At 39.5% G+C, this 19568-nt stretch overlaps 1 protein-coding gene across 3 annotated transcripts in view; it reads left to right on the plus strand.

Moving 5' to 3' along the window:
* The window catches only part of C7H1orf21 (chromosome 7 C1orf21 homolog), a 217561-nt gene that overhangs the window by 173683 nt on the left and 24310 nt on the right, over positions 1 to 19568 (plus strand). For all 3 annotated transcript variants that reach the window (XM_038542285.1, XM_038542286.1, XM_038542287.1), the window contains one exon: positions 13165 to 13241. In XM_038542285.1, the coding sequence (XP_038398213.1) occupies positions 13165 to 13241 (77 nt within the window). The remainder of the gene's footprint in view (positions 1 to 13164; positions 13242 to 19568) is intronic.

The raw sequence follows: 19568 nt of genomic DNA on the forward strand, positions 1-19568 counted from the left end.
ATCAGTAACCCTAAACTTCCTTTATTTCCCCATTTAGCCACCACCATTTCCTGTTGTCAGCTAAGCCAAAAATCTGGCTGCCATCCTTGACTAAACCTTGTCCTCTTCTACCTCCCCTGTACATTCAGATGAATGACCTCAGATTTTATCAGTGCTTTTACTTATATATGTATAAATGCTATATTTATATATGTATTTTATTTATAGATGTTTATATTTAAATGATACATAAGTGCTATATTTAGTATTGGGGGGTTTCTTCTCTGACATTAAGGGGGCAGAGATTTCCTTTGTCTTTTTCTTGTTTCCCTCAAAGAGAAGCAAGGTGCTCAGCATGCAGTGGCCACTCAGGAATTTTCGTGACAACTCTCCAATCCATTTCCTCATCCTTATTGCCAAGGCAACTATCTTATTAATACAAGCTCTCATTTGTGATGCACTTCCTATACAACAGGTAACCCAGTGAAGTAGGTATGACTTCTGTCCCCATTTCACAACTAAGGAAATTGAAGTGCACAGGTTACATAATCTGCTTGAGGTCACACAAGTAGAAAGCGGGGAGGTTGTCTGACTCCAGAGCCTATAATCTTGGTATCTACTGTGCTGTGCCCCTCCGGTCTTAGTGAGCTTCCATAGACTCTCTGCTGATTTACTGGCACAGCTTCCCAACTGACTCTCTGCTTCCATCTCTGAAACGTTTTGCCAGAAGATTCATAAACTTACTTTAGAGGAAAACCCAATGTCCAAGCATGAGCCCTCCGCTCCTGCCCGTCTCACCACCTCATCTCTCATATGCCCTCTCATATGCCCTTCTGGCACCTCATACTCCCTGGTTCTCCCAGGCTTTGTATGGTTCCTGGTACAAGTTATGTTCTCTTCTTTGCAGATGTGTTTACATTAAGGGTCTTGACATAGAGAGATTATCCTGGATTATCCAGGTGAGCCCAGTAAAATCACAAGGATCCTTCTAAGAGGAATGCAAGAGGATCAGAGTTAGTAAAAGAAGATATAAAGTTGGAAGCAGAGGTCAAAGAAGAGAGATGCTAAGCTCCGAATTTGAAAATGGGAAGAGGAGCCTGAGCAAAGATAATCAGTCAGTCGCTAGACGGTAGAAAAGTCAAGGAAACAGATTCTCTCCTAGAGCCTCTAGAAGGAAGACCGCCCTACAAACTAGTTTTAGACTTCTGACTTCCAAATTAGTGTTTTAAAGATACCTAAGTATGTGGTAATTTGTTAGGCAGCAGTAGAAAGCCAATATAGACTTGGTACCTTGAAATATAATAATGCTGTAATAAACACCTATAAATGTGGAGTGGCTTTGGAACTGGGAAGTGGACAGAGCCTGGAAGCATGGTAGAAAAAGCCTAGATTGCCTTGAACAGTTAGTAGAAATATGGATATTAAAGACTCTGCTGGTGAGGGCTCAGAAAAAATGTGAAGAGCATGGTGAAGAAAACCTATATCATCTTAGAGAATATTAGTCATCACAAACACACTGTTCGTAGAAATATGGACATGAAAGTTACCACTGGCAAGTTTCCAGTTAGAAACTGGGAGAAAGGCAACATTCATAATATGGCCGCCAAACACTTAACAAATCATGTTCTACAAGGATGTGGAGAGCAGAACGTGTGAACAATGAACTTTACTGTTTAGCTGAGAATATTTCAAAGCAGAGTGTTGAAGTCACCACCTAGTTTCTTCTTGCTGCTTATAGTAAAATGTGAAAGCAAAGAAATAAATTGAAGGAAGAATTGTTCATCAAAAAGGAGCTTGTTGATTTGGGAAATGCTTAGCCTGTCCGGATTGCAAAAGATACTAAAACTAGGAGATTCACTATCAGGAACACATGCTCTGGAAAGAAGGCCAAGGGTGTGGCTGTTCAGCTAATCCCTGGAAAAAATTAAAAGGTCAGAGTATTCAGTCCCACAGATGACTCTCTGAATAAATTAGGCATGTATTCCCTCAACCATCTCAGCAGAAGCCAGAAATAGAGATGGTATTATCTAGGAAATCTGTGTGGAAGAGCCTTCTTTGTAATGAAGTGAATCCCCATGACATACACAGAAGGCCCATGGAGTTCTTGAGGATGTTTCTGTTGAAACACTGCCAGTTTGAACCAGAAGGGACAGCGAGAGGGTGAGATGAAAGAAGGGTGTCACGCTCCCAAAATCCTGCAGGCAGGAAACAAGCTGATAAAAGAGCTCAGCTGCAAACATGTTACTACCCTTCACAAAAAGGGATAGAGCTGCAGGTCTAGGAGCAGAGTCTTAATCCACAGAGGATTATTACCAGACCTTGAGCAAACTTGAGTTTGCCCAGTTGGATTTTGAAATTCCTTGGAACAAGTGACTCCTTTCTTTCTTCCATTCTCCCTGTTGGAATGGGAATACCTATACTGTCATCTTATGCCTATAGCACCATTTTATTTTGTGAGCAGGTAACTTAATTTCTAGTTCCACAGGTTCACAGAGAGGAATTCTGCCCGAGGGTGGTTTAAACCCAGAGCCTCATTCGTAACTAATTTAGGTTATTTAAATAATGAGATTTAGGGACTTTTGAGCTGTTGAGATTTGGCTAATACTTGAGACTTGTGTTGATGCTGTAATGGGTTGAGACTTTGGGATACCTTGGGATCAACCTGTTTTGTTTGTGGGAGAAGTCTGAATCGTTAGTATGACTCCAGGGGGAACACTATGATAGGCCAAATAAAACCTGCCCCCAAAGGTGTCCACATCCTAATCCATGGAAACTGCAAATAAGGTACCTTACATGGGAAAAGGGACTTTACAGATGTGATTAAATCATGGATCTTGCCATGGAGAGATTTTCTTGAATTGAGTAGGATCACAAGGATCCTTTCAGGATGGAGGTAGGAGAATCACAAGGATCCTTTCAGGATGGAGGTAGGAGAATCAGAGTTAGAAAAAGAAGATGTAAGGCCAGAGCAGAGGTCAGCGAGGAGAGAAGATGCTACAGCTACTTCCAAGACGGAGAGAGGGACCCTGAACCAGCGAGTGCAGGTGCCATGTGGAAGCCAAGACCAGCAAGGAAACATTCTCTCCTAGAGCCTCCAGATGGAAGGCAGCCCTGCAGCCTATTTTCAGGCTTCTGACCTCCAGAAGTGTAAGATAATAAATGTGTGTGGTTTTAAGCCCCCACGTTCACGTGCCACAGCAGCAATAGGAAACCAGTGCAGCAGATTTTCTGGGCACTGACAAGTTCGGAATTAAAAAGAATTGTGGGTGTGTCCAGAGAGTTCGGGAAGGCCAGAGTTGGAGTTTTTAGCTGGCTTATACAGTACAATGAGTGTGAGAAAAACAGTCGTGCCCATAAGAAAAACTGGATCATTTAACTTTTTGTTTTTAGCTTTGACATTTGCAGTTTCCTTAACTCAGTGAGGAAAACCTGTCAAGATTTTGCTTCTTCACAGGAAAACCTTAGCAACTCTGCATAAATGGTGACTTTTATTTGTTAAAATATTTAAGACATGATGGGTGATGCATTTCACTGTGATATTTTATTAACTTTGATCAAACATCCTTTGATTTTTCTGGCTATCTTTTTGCCCACCAGAAAAAGCTGTTATAAAGTGTGTTTGTTTTGTGCTAGACAGCTCTTAAATGCAGTCTTTAGGGACCACAGTCCGTTGAGAGCTGAATTCCGAAAATCTTTGATCTTGTTATTATGGATGACAATGAATGTGATTGGCATTTCTGCGTGTTTCATTTTATTTGATGGTTGGAAGAAGTGAGAAATGGAAAATTCAAGAAGTGTGTGGGTATGGGTGTCAGTGTGGATGTAGGTGTGATTCTCCGGGGTATAAACCACAGATTTTGCCTCCATGCCCTCTTACTATATCCAGGTAGCGTTTAGCATGACTTACCAAGGCTCATCCACTACAGTCAGCTAACCAAGTAGTTTCAGATTTGTTTTGAAATCTAAACTCAAGTTTTAGCCCAATATAAACTTTCGGTAATTAAGTTTCTTCCATATTTCTGTGAATTACACATTATTTAGTACAAATAAGATACTTGACACAGTTATACTTCAGATTATTCAGAAAAGATTTCTGTAATTATCATTAGGTAGTTCTGTGATCAAGAAAACACTTTTTTTAAAAAATGAGTATTATGGTATTCATTCAGGCTATTCATAGATATTCTAGTTCTGTCTTTCCAAGCACGTAGTAGGGTTATACTTTCTCTGTGTTCCCTCTCTCTCTCTCTCAAGATTTTATTTATTTATTCATGAGAGGCACACAGGCAGAGGGAGAAGCAGGCTCCCTGTGGGGAGCCCAGTGTGGGACTCAATCCCAGGACCCTGGAATCACACCCTGAGCCAAAGGCAGATGTTCAACCACTGAGCCACCCAGGTGCCCCTCTTTCTCCACTGTCTTGAATCTACATGTAGTTCTCTGATTTGTTTTGGCCAAGTAAACATGAGCACTCAGCTTTTGCTCTGCTATAGTCTTCCCTCCTCTGCTATGGTGATTATGACAGCACATACCAACATAGGGCTGCCATTAGCCTGAGTCCTTGAGGCATTAGAATGAGCAGAGCCTTGCTGCTAGCCTATACTGGACATACAGCATGTGCAAGACATAAGCTTGTATTTTATTGAACCACCAATATTGGAGGTTGTTTTTTACTCTAGTATAATCTCTCCTATTCAAAGTCACAAAGTGTCTTGGGCAAAAACTGAATAAAGTTCTTCCAAATTAGTTCATTGTCTGGGTAGGTGTGTAATACTTTGAAAAACTCAGAGATACATCTCAACTTCAAATTCTCAGTGTAATTTGACAACATTATATGTAACTTGGTACTTTTAATTACTGACATACTGGCATAATAACTGAATGATTTTGTTTTAGATTTGTTGGTACACAACTAAATCTTTTCCAAGCAATTTCTTACAACTCTGTTTACTTTTTAAAGATTATTTCAAATGTTTACAGTCTACCTCAAGAAACAGCTGCACAAAATATATTAGGTATTTAAAACTGATTTGCCCCACTTTAACATTTGCTTGATATAAAATGAAGTACATGGCTATATTTTAATTTATAGAAAAAGAATTTCCATAAAGCTGATACTTTCCATGCCAACTTCATCACTACTAAATTCTAACAAGATACTAATAATTCTAATAACCTCCTTGGACAGGTAATTATGAATGGAAGTGTTGAGTTCATGAAATTATGAAAATATAGGTCGATCCAAGTCAACAGTTGTATCTGGTAGCTTGGACCTTGCTATTTGTGAATACCCAAAAATTGTGGTAGAGTGAATGTGGCTCAGCTAGTCACCATCATTCAGAAGACAAAAGCTAAAATTCCTTTATATTTGAAGGAAGCTGAATCCTATTCCCATGTTAATGCCATAAGAGAAATCCCATGTAAAACATCAAATGAGGTTGTTTTCTTAGAGAGTACATCCTATAGGTTATTCCTTCAAAGCTAGAATGATTACTCAGGTATTTTATAGCTGATGCCTTCCTGTTTTAAAAATGTGTGTACCCTCCCCTCAGTCTCCTATTCTTTTTTTTTTTTTTTAATTTTTTTTTTATTTATGATAGTCACAGAGAGAGGGGGGCGGGCAGAGACATAGGCAGAGGGAGGAGCAGGCTCCATGCACCGGAAGCCTGACGTGGGATCCGATCCTGGGTCCCCAGGATCGCGCCCCGGGCCAAAGGCAGGCGCCAAACCGCTGTGCCACCCAGGGATCCCTCAATCTCCTATTCTAATTAAATTATTTACCTTTTTAGTTTTCATGTACTTTCTGAAATGCAGTGGTTCAAATGTACACACACACATACACAGTCTGTGTGTAAGGAGGTCCCTTTGTGAAGTTATAGTTAGTGCTTTTGTGTCTCTGCATAGCTCCCTCACTGGCAGTCCCAGAGACTAGTTCGGCAGCCCTCACTACTTTTCTCTAGGTCTCCAGCTTCCGGCCTCCATCTGGCCCCTGGGATTTCTTTATAAGACCAAACTTCTAGGGCACCTGGGTGGCTCAGTGGTTGAGCATCTGCCTTTGGCTCAGGTCTTGATCCCGGGGTCCTGAGATCGAGTCCTGCATCGAGTTCCCTGCATGGAGCCTGTTTCTCCCTCTGCCTATATATGTCTCTGCCTCTCTCTCTCTGTATCTCTCGTGAACAAACAAATAAAAATTGTAACAAACAAACAACTTCCTATTGTTGGGCTCAGAAAAAGAAATCAAGATTCCTCTCCACATTTCCAACCCAGAACCAGTTCAGGGAGCCTCCCAGGGCTACAGCTCCTTAGATCTGCTCGGACTCAGTGGGATGACACAAGCAAAGAAGTGATGGGAGAAAAGAAGTTCCACTCCTTGCCAACAAGGAGGATGCTCCCTGTCATCTTCCTGAATGCACTGTGTGACGCCCTTCAGAATTAAGGAAGGCTGGGGCACCTGGCTGGCTCAGTTGGTGGAGCATGCAGCTCTTGATCTCCGGGTTGTGTGTCAGAGCCCCACACTGGGTGTAGAGATTACATAAAAATAAAATCTTAAAAAAAAAAAAAAAAAAAAATAAGGAGGGGGAAGTTCAGGGGAACTTTTTAAAAAGCTGTAGTTTCTCTGAGAGTTCTGACTTTCCCTTTGGGAGATGTCAGGGATTGAGCAGCAGCAGCATAAATACAGTTGGTTTGACTGTCTCCAACTTCAGAGGAACTAAGAGAATGTAAGTTTACTCTGGACACTGACAAGTGTGTTCTCTTCATCACAAAAGAGAATTATTCCAAGCAAAGGAAAAAGTTGTTTGATTTGCTGTTTAACGTGCCCGATCTCGTCTGATCTCAGAAGCTAAGCAGGGTTGGTCCTGGTTAGTACTTGGATGGGAGATTTGCTGTTTAAATAAACCTGTCACTACCTGGCATTCGTTTCCAAATATTTTTTGAGAAATGGATGCTTTTTTTCCACTGATAGAGCCCCTAAGTATAAAACAGGTTCCAGGGGTTGCTGCTCTGGTGGGCTTCTCTGTTGACCCCCTAGGGCAGCTCTGCAAACCCCAGGTACTTTTTCTCTGAAATAGAACTTCTTAAACTTTTTTAAGTTTAAGAGTCACCTAGGACTCTTATTTAATATGCAGATGTCTTGGGGTGCCCGGGTGGCTCAGCCAATGAAGCATCTGACTCCTGGTCTCAGCTCAGGTCTGGATCTCAGGGTTATGAGTTCAAGCCCTGCATTGGGCTCCACACTGGGTGTGGAGCCTACTTAAAATGAAATAATGTGCAGATTCCTGGGCCTCAATCCCAGAGACTCACACTCAGGAAATCTTGAATAGGGCCTGGGGATCTGTATTTTATCAAGCATCACAGAGGATTCTGATACCGGAATGGATGGATCATAGAAAAACACTGCTCTACAAACTATTTGCTGGGGGCCTATTCAATGGCTTCATCTTAATTATTCCGACTTGGTTCCAGTTTATTTTAGGTACTTTGTAAGTGTCAAATATCAATAAAATAGGTTTTTCTGCCAAAGAAAATGATATCTTAGTTACTACTTCCATCATCTCCCAGATTCTCTGTTCATATTTCTGGAGTACCCCAGACATGGCTTTTGGCTCTCTTTTGGGTCTGCATCATCTGAGCTCCCAGCAGCTTCATCGTGCCAGCCCTTCCTGGTTTTGTTTGTTTCTTTGCCTCCTTTTTTAAAAGCAGATCTCTTTAAACCTCCACTTCCCCAACAAACAAACCCAGAAGAGAAGGGATATTTATAAGCAAATATAAAACTGACTTCTTTATGCAAATGTAGCTAGCTGATAAGCATATAAATGCTCCCACGTAGCAATGTGCTGGGTATTCCGAGATGCAAAGAACAAATCCAAATAAGTCATGTTTTTAAGAATAAATAAAGCCCACAATGAGACACCACTTGAATGGCAATAACTGGAACCATCATGCACCCCAAGTGAGAATGTAAAATAGTGCAGCCACTTTTGGAAAACAGTTTGGTAATATCTTAAATAATTAAATATACACTTACCAGATAAACTAGCAATTCCACTTCTAGGAACCTGCCGAAGAGAAATGACAATATATATTCACACAAAGACTTATATGTGAATGTTCATAGCAGCATTATTCATAGTATCCCTCAAACTTGAAACAACCCAAATGTCTATCAAGTGGTAAATGTATAAACAAAATATGGAATATCCATACATTGGAATATTACTTAGCAATTAAAATAAGTGAGATACTGAAAAAAGCTACAATATAAATGAATCTCGGAAACGTTATGCTAAGTGAAAAGTGCCAGACACCAAAGGCTATATATTAAAAGATTCCATTTATATGAATCCATAAAAGACAAATTTGTCGAGACCGAAAGAATTGTGGTTACTGGGGGCTACAGAGCAGAGCAGAAAAGAACTGCAAATGGGTTTGAGAAAACTTTAGGATGATAAAACTGTTCTAAAACTGGATTGTGGTGATAATTGTACAGTTCTATAAATTTGCTAAAGTCACTTAATCATACATTTATAATGGAATTTTATGAAATGTAAATTTTACCTCAATAAGGTGGTTAGTTTGGGTTTTTTTTAATAAAGCATATAGCAAATTAAATAATCAATAGTTCTTTTCTCTGCAAAAGAACTAGAGAGACACTTGTCAAAGTATGGCCTGCAGTCCTTAAAACAGTCTCAGGATGTCCTCAAGTTCATTTCCCTAACAATACTAAAAAGCAGTTTGCCTTTTTTTGCCATGTTGTTATTTGTATTGACGGTGCAAAATCATGATGGGTAGACCTGCCTAGTGCCTTAGCACAAATCAAGGCAGTAGTGCCAAACCATATAAGTAGTCATCTTATTCACCACCACTATGCACTTACAGTAAAAGAATAGCTTCCATTTTCATTTAAGAATGAAGCAGTAACTTTTATTTAATTTTATTAAATATTGTGCCTTGGATGCATAGCTTTTTAATAGTCTATGTGATGAGATGGGAAATAGGCATACGTAAAGCATTTCTTCTGCACACCCAGGCAAAGTGGTTATCTCAAGGAAAAGTACCTCAGCAGTTGATTGAGTTGCAATCTGAACTAGTGGTTGTTTTTATGGGACACCATCTCTACTTTAGAAAAAAAATGCCTGACAGACAAATTATGGATATTAAGACTTGGGTATTTGGCAAACATTGTCTCAAGAATGAATGAAGAGAACCTGTCACTTCAAAGAAAACAATTGGCAGTATGTGTTGCCAGTCACAAAATTCAAACATTAAACCAAAAGTAGAGTTTTGGAAAATTTTATGCCACCATGAGCTTGACAGCTTCTGTCAAAATTTTCCTAATGAAATTGATGGTAATTTTAACAAATGTGATTTTTTTTTCATATGGTTCAACAAAACGTATAAAAATTTGAAGAGTATGGGCAAAGGGGTTTGAGAACTGCTGGCCTAGTGGCTAATAGCATGGACTCTGGGGCCATTCTGCTTGGATCAGAATCCCAATGCTATCACTTACTACTCGTATGATCTCAGGTGAATGCTTCACCTCTCAGTGCCTCAGCTTTCTCAACTATAAAATGGGAATAAAGGGATGCCTCATTGGCTCAGTGGTTGAGTGCCTGCCTTCCACTCAGGGTGTGATCCTGGAGTCCCAGGATCGAGTCCCACATCAGGTTCCTTGCATGGGAGCCTGCTTCTCCCTCTGCCTGTGTCTCTGCCTCTGTCTCTCTCCTGTGTGTCTCTTATGAATAAGTAAATAAAATCTTAAAAAAAAAAAACTTGGATGGTCTTCTGCAGTCCATATAAAAAACAAAAGAGCAAGTATATGCCAAGGATCTAGCATAACAAACAAAAACATCAAATATAAATCATGTTTCCAGATCATCAATTATTGAGAAATCCTCAATAATAAAATATTTATGTTAACTGCACTAAAGTATAATAGTTTTTATACATATTTGCAATAAGAGTCAACAGTGAAAAATATTTTCTGGTTCTATTAATTATTACAATCAACTGATTAATAGTTATCTACTATGTGGTGGATATTAGGTTAAAATACCAAGTAATTGAAAAGATTCTTGTCCTCAGGGAGCTTAAAATTCAGACACAGCAAATAAGACAAATGGAGATAGTAACTAATAATGATAAGTCATAAATAAGTGCCAAACAAATAGAAGTGGCAACAAATGCTAAGATCTAAAAATCAGAAGAGAGACACCTGGGTGGCTCAGTGGTTGAGTGTCTGCCTTCAGCTCAGGGCGTGATACTGGAGTTTCGAGTCACACATTGGGCTCCCTCCAGGGAGCCTGCCTCTCCCTCTGCCTAGGTCTCTGCCTTCCTCTGTCTTTTATAAATAAATAAATAAATAAAATCTTTTTTAAAAATAATAAAATAAAATGGGAATAAAAATGGTACCTATCTCAGTGAGGTATTATGAACATAAAGATATGTTAATAATGTAAATATTTGTGAGTATTAAAATGAGTTAATATATGGAAGTCACTTAGAATAGTGCCTGACTTATAGTAAGTGATCATTGAGTTGTTATTATGGTCTTGGAGAGTGGTAATTTGTTTTTTTAAATATTTTATTTATTTATTCTTGAGAGACACAGAGAGAGGCAGAGACACAGGCAGAGGGAGAAAGCAGGCTCCCTGTGGGGAGCCCAATGCAGGACTCGATCCTAGGACCCCCGGGATCATGACCTGAACAAAGGCAGATGCTCAACCACTAAGCCACCAGGTGCCCTTGGGAGTAGTAATTTATAAAAAACAAATATACATAAATAATCAAAGAGAAATCACTATGTAATAACATATACTTTCTTTTTTCTTATTTGTAACTGGGAAATCTGAAGCTGATATCTCACCCTGAGCCTCTGCCTCAGTTCCTGGAAGTGCTTGCCTCTGCATATGTGCAGAGGCATGGCTTGTTCGGCGGAGTACCCCACCCATCCACTAAGCCTCTGTTGTGTGGAGTTTCCTCCTTTTCCTAGCAACCACACAATGTGTTTTTAAGGAAGATGTGGTGAGGCAATGTAGCTATGACGGGTATAGTTTAATAAATTGACTATAAACAGTATACAATTGTGTATCGTTTATAATCTTAGAATTAGAGGCCTCATTCCTGCCCTAGCAGTGTTTAAAATTACAGTCTATCAAGCAGTCAATCAGTCAATTACAATGTACTATCCAGGCTCAGAGTTTGGGAAATTATATGAATAGAAAAAAAGTGTAAGGCTCTGTCATATGTCCATTTTCAGTGCTTAATTCAAGCAAGCAGCTAAGGGGGAAAGAAAATGACTTACTTGGGACTTACCTCTGCAGTCCTTCAGAGAGACCACATTAGAGCTATTTTTATCTCTCACTGTTAAAAAGAAGTTCATCATTTGTTGACCTTGTTCATTCGTGTTACTGGCATATGATGCATAACTCCCAAAGTGCCAGGCCCCACCCAGGCTCCGAGGCCCCAGTAGTAAAGAAGGGACTGGGCCTGCCTTCCTGGGGCTACTTTCTGAAAATGAAAACTAAGATAGTTCATCTGTTGTTCCCTGGCTGTATCAGCAGGAGGAAAAGTATATATTTTATACCTTTTAAAAGTTTACGAAAATACTCTGAAGTTTAGTGTCAGGTAAAGAAGGTAAGATAGACTGCAAAAAGAATAGTACCAATAGTACCAAACAATTGGTACTATTCTTTCCTAGACAATCACAAACAAAAATTACCCTGTATTTTGGAGTTATACAGAGAAGTTCACATTGGATGGTAAATAGCAAATAACCACAGTGTGTACATCATTGGAGTTTTACTGATTTAAATGGCTTCTGCTGCCCTGAGAGCAATAGGAACTCTCGAAAGAGTTCATTTGGGGACCATCTGTTTTATATGCCATCCCACATCACTCTGCATGTGATAAGAACAGTGGGTTGACCCATAGGAGTCTTTATTCCTTGCCCTCGCCTGGGTCTTTAATTATCACTACACATCAGGTTTCTTGAGTGTATATAGTCACCTGTTATAAATAGGTTTGGAATAGTCTTTCCTTTCATTTCAGTGCTGTGTTTTCAGAGCAAATTATAAAGCATCCTGAATATTTTTTAAAGATAATGTTGTATAAATACAGAACAGTACTATTATTGAGATGATATACCTACTGATATACTTGCAATTTTAAAAAAGATTGTATTTATTTATTTGAGAGAGAGAAAAAAAAAAAAGCACAGCAGGGAAGGGCAAAGGGAAAAGCAGGTTCCTTCCTGACCAGGAAGCCATGTGCAAGGCTCCATCCCAGGACCCTGAGATCATGACCTGAGCCGAAGACAGATACTGAATCGATTGAACTACCTAAGCATCCAATAAATACACTTGTATCTTAAGCTCTGAGAGGGTTTCTTTCTCATGTGGCTATTGTACTGGGAATAAGAAATCAGATCGGACAGGGCACAGTGGTTTAGTGTCTGCCTTTGGCTCAGCTCCTGATCCTGGGGTCCTGGGATCAAGTACCACATCAGGCTCTCTACAGAGAGCCTGCTTCTCCCTCTGCCTATATCTCTGCCTCTCCCTGTGTATCTCTCATGAATAAGTAAATAAAATTTTTAAAAAGAAAAGAAATCATATCAGACTAAAGCCAAAGAACTGCTTCTTGAGTATAAGTTAGTATTGAATTTTACTAATTCAATTGAATTCCATCTCAGCATTTGTTCTGGATGGAATAACTTAGTTACTGTTAATCATGTTGTCTCTGTCAATGCTAGGGCCTCGTGCAAACTTCACATCTCAATAACTGCAGTTGTAGTTGTCTTTTATAAACAAAATGCACTGAAGTCTGTTACCTGAGAATGTAAACAATGTCTGTGGTTACACTACTGCTGCTCGTTGGCACTAGAATCTTCTATTCTTTTATTCTTTTCTATTCTTCCCTAAAAACACCTAAACATCAAATATTAGTTGCACATAATTTTCTAAAAATAGCTATAGCTGTCATAAAGCAACCTCCTCTTTCCATGACAGTGTTCCCTGCTAAAATGCTTGGCAGTTTACCTTATAGCATCACATCTTTGCAAGGATTTTTGTCCTCATGAAGTGACCTGCTGTGAAGGGTCTCAAATCTAGCATTTCTGTGATGACAGTCCATGCCATTGTTTAATTGCTGATTCTCACCTTGTCTTTTACATCTGTGTTTATGTTTTTCAGGAAAAAAGTGCCAGTTCAAATGTAAGACTTAAAACTAATAAAGAGATTCCAGGATTAGTTCATCAGCCCAGAGCAAAGTAAGTTCTGGTTCCGATTTTCCTTACGTTGTTTTTAAAGCTAATAATGTTTTCAGAGTGAGCTCAGTTTTGCCTGCTAGATAACCAAGACTTAATGTAAAGCTTCAGTGAATTGAGACAGTGTGGTTTGGTCTAACGGAACAGAATAGAGAGTCCCAAGACAGATCCATAATAAATGACAGAACTGACATTTCAAATCAGTTAGAAGAAAATAAAGGGGAATATCTTTATGACTATGGGGTAGGAAAGAATTTTGAACAAGTCACAAAAGATGCAGATCTTAAGAAAAATGATTGGTATGACTGCATTAAAATTAAGAACTTCCATTTATCAAAATTTACTGTAGGAGAGTCAAAGGAAGGGGTGGAATATATTTACAGTGTATATAATTGACAGTAGTTGGGTTTCCAGAATGGATAAAGCAATTCTATAAAATCAAAAAGTACAGAACAGATTGCTCATAGAAAAAGAGGCTAAAGATGTGAACAACTACTTCATTAAAGAAAAAACTTGAATAGCTAATGTGTAGGAAAAATACCGTTTCTCACCACAAGATTGACAAAAATAGAGAAGTCTGACAGTACAAATGGTTGACCAGGGTGTGTTCAGCCCAGTGGAAACGTGAACCAGTACAATCACTTTGGAAAACAATTTGTATTTTCTACTAAAATCATACCTGGACATACCTTGCCCAGCAGCAACTCCCCCCACTCAGGTGTGTACCCTAGAAAAACCCTTGTGCATATGTGCCAGTGGACATAGTTGACATGTCCTTAGCAGCACTATCTATGTGAGCTTCTAAAGCTCTGAAGCAAAACCTGAATGTCCTTCCAAATTATAATGGATGACAAAAAATGTGGCATATTCTTATAGGAATCCTACATATCAGTGAAAATGTATATGTGCTGCCAAAGCAAGCACAATATCAGTGAAAATGAATGACCTATCAAGATGGAGGACTGTCATGAATGTTAAGGTTGCACAGTAAGGGAAGTAAGTGGTAGTCCCTGTCTGCATATAGTTTCATTTATATAAAGTTTGAAAACAGGCAGAACATAATGTTACATATGTATGTGATGCGTTACATATGTATGCAATGTTACATATGTATGTGATAAAGCAATAAAGACAAGCGAGGAAAGGAAAACGCATTTAACTTAGAATGGTTCTTTCTCACTGGATGGAAGACAATGGGACCATGGGTTCTATTTCTTAACCTGAGTGGTGATTACATGGGTGTTCCTTTCATTGTTATTATTTAAAACTGTACAAATAACATTGTATGTTTTCTATGTGTTATGCATCGCACAATTAAAATGTTAAAGAGAATAATGAGTATTTTCTAGATTGTTCTAGAATGGAATCTACATTGGCAGTAAAACGCACTTGGTGTGACTTTGAAGCTATCTCCCCTTTCCTTCAAAGAGGCTCTATTTTCCCAAGGCTACAAATCTCTTTTGTGGTGGTCCACCTAAATAAGAACAAATTCCCTGAGGATGCTGATCCCACTAGTACCTCTGACATAGACATGCCCACCCCCAAAATAAACCTACTATGTATATGTAATAGTAGTTCCATAAATCGAAGTCATAAGAAGAAGTTGTGTTATGTCTGGTTCTTCCCAGGAAACTGAGACAAAAATAACCTAGTTCAAACTAATCACCTCACCCTGGCTCAGTGTCTGTGGTAGTGCTGTAGGTGGTTAGGATTCTTCAGGTTGGTGAAAGAGCTCAGGGATTTAAATTTTGTTACTTTCAAAGAAAACTGGACATTTTATTTATTTTTTTAAAAGATTTTATTTATTTATTCATGAGAGACACAGAGAGAGAGAGAGAGAGGCAGAGACACAGAGGGAGAAGCAGGCTCCATGCAGGGAGCCCGATGTGGGACTTGATCCTGGGACTCTGGGATCACACCCTGAGCCAAAGGCAGATACTCAACCACTAAGCCACCCAAGCATCCCGAAAACTGGACATTTAAAATCCACTTCTCATTTACATTGTAAGTGGAATGTTAAAACCAATTTTTACACCCTTAGGTACACTTTATGCTATAATCACAACCTCCCCTGTCCACTTCACGGGTATCACTTTTATCTACACTAATTTTGTCTGCCCTTGAGGGATAACAGATATCTGATGATAAAACCAAGTCATCTTTTCATCCAATCCATTCATTCATGATTCCCTTATCTCTGAGTTCTAAGGAGAGACTATATTAAGGAGAATTTCTTTTTTCCTTTGGTGTGAATACTTATTTAACTTAGAGACACTGAAGCAGCAATACTTTGCAGACTGGCATGTGCTGAAGCTTTCAGAGAAGTTGATTAAATTGGCTCTTGTGTTCACATTAAAATTAGGAAGAAAATCCTCTGGTTGTGTGTGTGTGTGTGTGTGTGTGTGTGTGTGTATTAAACTATGAGTCAAAACCCTGGGTTACCAGAATTCAACTACGAAATCTTCCTAGAAAGCCATGAGTACTTTTCCTCCTTTCTGACACAGAGGAGCAAGGAAACTGTTATTTATTCTGCAGTGTATAAAATAAGATAATGAGTTTCTTTTCCCCAGTAGTGGAAGGACAATCCCATACCTCGTAACAGGAGATTTATTAATAATAAAGATAGGTAGGTAATAAAAGTCTGATAGTCTTCACACCTTCCTTTGATAAAACATACAAAATCCATTCTAACTGACTGTAATCTGAGGCCAGTGTCCTAATGTCATTGGGCTTCAGTTTTCTCAGAGAAAAATAGAGGAGAAAAAAATCCTCTTTCATAGGGCTGGGAATTAAATGAAATAATGTATGCCCAGGACCTATCCCAGTGTCTGATGCTTGATAAGAACACCTTAACAGTTAGAAAAGCCCAAATGCTCTTTAACAGGAAATTGGGTAAATGAACCACACTGCCTTCACACTGTTAAAACAAATACACTGTACCAACATACAAGGCTGCCTGGACCTGAGCAATACAACTAGAAGAGTAGGTCCTGAAAGATTACATAGAGCATCATGCACTCTTCGTAATGTTAAAAACAACTAAATAAATTATCTGCATTATAAAGCATGTATATGGTAATGCTTTATAAGGGGGGTGTTGGGCATGTGGGTTCCCTTGAGTTGGGGGAAGCACACGGATGGGTGGGAAGTAAGTTAGATCTAGGTTGTTGTCAGGGTCCTAGCTTTTGTTTTTTGTTTTCGTTTTGCTGGTGCTTATTATTCTACTTTAAATATATATATTTGGCTAAATAAAAGTAAGCCATGCATGAACTGCCAGCAAGGGTGTGTCATTATGTGAGGATTAGGATTAAGCCACTTCCCCAAGGTCCAACTGAGCAATGGTGATGATGATTATTGAAAGAAATAACTGTATTCAAGCCAAGATTAGCCAGGAACTCCCTGAGTGATTGCAATTTCATTTTTGCAGTTGAAGTAAAGGAGTCAGGACCTTGCCTTCTGGTACTTTGATAGCTTAGGTTTTTATTAGCTGGAAATTTTTTTTTTAAGTCTCTAAAAAGGAAAGCCGTATGTATACCTTGCAGCTCTTAAGCTCATTTTGCCCACCTTTTTCATTCCTTTGATTACTTGTCATTAAGACTCCATCCTGTTGTCATCCCTCATCTCATGAAGCTGAGAAGTCACAGTCAGAAGAGCTGTGGATGACTCAGGATTAACTCACAAGAGCTCTGCTAGCGCCAACTGGGGGCACAGGAAGTGCGCTAGGGGAGCCTTGTGTTTTCTGAAGCTGAGTTCATTAGAGAGAAATAGGAGTTACTGAGATTGTTCAGTTTTATTAGTTAAATCAAGTACCAGCATACAGGCTGTTATAAAATATCTTTAGATCTAATTAATCTTAGCATCAAAATTCATACTTTATAAGCTGAATCATAAACAATTTAATTATCCATTTCTAATATCTTGAGAAAAGGTAGAAAGGCTAGTGTGCTTTTTTCTCCCTCACCACTCACAGTCACCAGGTTGTGCATCAGAAAGGGTTTAAGAATGGACTTGTCACCTAAGAACTGTTTCTCACAGTGCAGTTTGTACTCTTGAAGGTAAAAACCTAATATTAATGCCATTGTGTTTGTAGAGTTTCCACACGAGAAGAGAACGTTCAAGTTTATCTAGGCAGGAGTCCGTGAAACGGAGTAGTTTATTTACTTGCCCAGAGTAACAATGCTGCCTCTGTACCTGTTGAAAGGACTTCAGGGCTTGTCTATGAAAGGAATCCCCAGAACAGCAGAATAAACCTCTTTTTCGGGTTACACATACTGAAGATGTTAGGCAAGAAAGGCCTCATGCAGGCATTTGCTCCATCTGGCAGTACCTGCCACACTTCCAGGGACAATGGAGCTTATCTGAAAGAGCTTTTTGGTGCATCGGCATTTGATAATAAATAAGTCACCCTTCCGTTAGACTTTTCTGGCTAACACAGTCCACATACTGTTTGTGTGAATCAGTCTGATGGAAGATACTTCTTGGTAGGTTTTGAAATGAGACAGAGGGAGGCAGAGGTGTTCTGATGATCTTACACAGAGAGAAAGCAGGCAGTATTTCTCTATCAGTGGGGTATGATGTAGAGATGCACCAGTTGAAGGCCAGTTGCCTATGTTTGGTTAGGATTGTTTCTCAAAGGACACACATGAAAATGAAAATGGCAGAGTTTACTTCCCTAACCACTGTACCATCTGCCCCAGAGTGAGGCTACTGTTTGGATTCAGATGGAGTTACCCTGTCCTGACTAATTAATTTTTGGTTAAGTGGCTTTTGTTCAGTTTGCTTTAATCAAGGAATGCATTTTTTTAACGGTTAGAAAGTATGTAGTTAAACTATACAAAACTGGAACATTAGGGTTTTTGTGCTTGCTTACTATATATGCATCTTGAGGTCCTCACCATTACTTTTGGCACTGGTCTTCTGATATGGATGGACCACGGAGCTCTGCATTCTTTTTTTGAAATTAATTCATTTAAGTATTAATTACTTAATGTCTGTATACAACATGGGGTTTGAACTCATGACCTAGAATCAATTATCGGACGCTTCTCTGACTGAGCCAGCCAAGTGCCCAGGCGCCCCTGAGCTCTCTTGATCCCAGGGATGGCAGACACATTTGCAGAATCGCTTTTACTTAAGACTAATCTTGTTAAGTCTAGTATGCATGAGTACTAATCAAGCATCCCTGTTTTCATGCTGTGATAGTTCGATTAAGGAGTTAATGGAAGTTGGTAATAATCATAGAATAAGGAGTTAATGGAAGTTGGTAATAGGCCAAAAGGGACCTCAGAGACTGGTGCCTGATGGTTTTATAGATAAAGAATCTGAGGCCTGCACCTCACCCATCCTAACAAACTGAACTGCCTCTGTGAGGAGTCAGGAATCACGTGAATTAAAATTGGGACCGCTTGGTCTCAGTTGATTAAATATTTATTGCCCTTTGGTTATATGGAAGGCAATTATGTTAAAAACTGTAACCCAGAAGTTTCCATGGTAAACATCAAACCCTAAACATGCCATTTTTATGAGATATCTTGGACTCTCTAGGGAAACTAATGTATATATGGTTATCTACATTAAGATACATGTGTGTGCACACATGAACATGTGCATGGTTATCTATATTAAGATATATCTATATCTATATGTCTTCATGCCTTTCCTGTTTGGGACCCAGAGCTGTCCAGCAACCTTATTTGCTAAGGAGGTTCAGGAGCTTGGCCAGGAACAGGGAGGATGCCCAGAACGTATCTGAGCAGCCACAACAACTACCAGAACATGCCTGTTCCCCACTCACAGGAACCCCCATCCCCTGCACCCCACCCCCCGCCACCGCCCCCAGAGCCTGTTTGGGGCTCTAACCTAGACACAGTTGTGTCTAACCTTAGACACAACTCTAACAGACTTGGATGTGCTAAGTGTGAAGTAGAAGCAGCAGCTTGGAAGAAAACTGAAAATGAACCAATACCTTCCTTGACAAGAAGACACATGAGAAAAAGTTCAAAGCAGAGAACAGAAGCCCACAGTTTAAGGCCCTTTTGCTTAAGGACAGCCAGCTCTGCCCACCTCAGATGTGCCCACCACACCAGTGGGTGTCCCAACATTACAGAGGGGGATTGTGATTTGGGATCATGGGAGTGGCTGCTAGTAAGTGAAATCTACATAATGTTTATGATAGGTCCTCTATTAAAGTTTGAAGTTTTGCATCCGAAGTGGCTCAGATAAAAAACATTTTGACACTTAAAGAAGTAAAGCCGTGAGGAATCTGGGAAAACTCAGGCATTCAAAAGTGGCTTTTCTGCCCAGCCAGAGAAAGAGAGGAGATTGTTTTAA

This window comes from Canis lupus, chromosome 7 (genome assembly GCF_011100685.1).
Source record: "Canis lupus familiaris isolate Mischka breed German Shepherd chromosome 7, alternate assembly UU_Cfam_GSD_1.0, whole genome shotgun sequence".
NCBI lineage: Eukaryota > Metazoa > Chordata > Mammalia > Carnivora > Canidae > Canis > Canis lupus.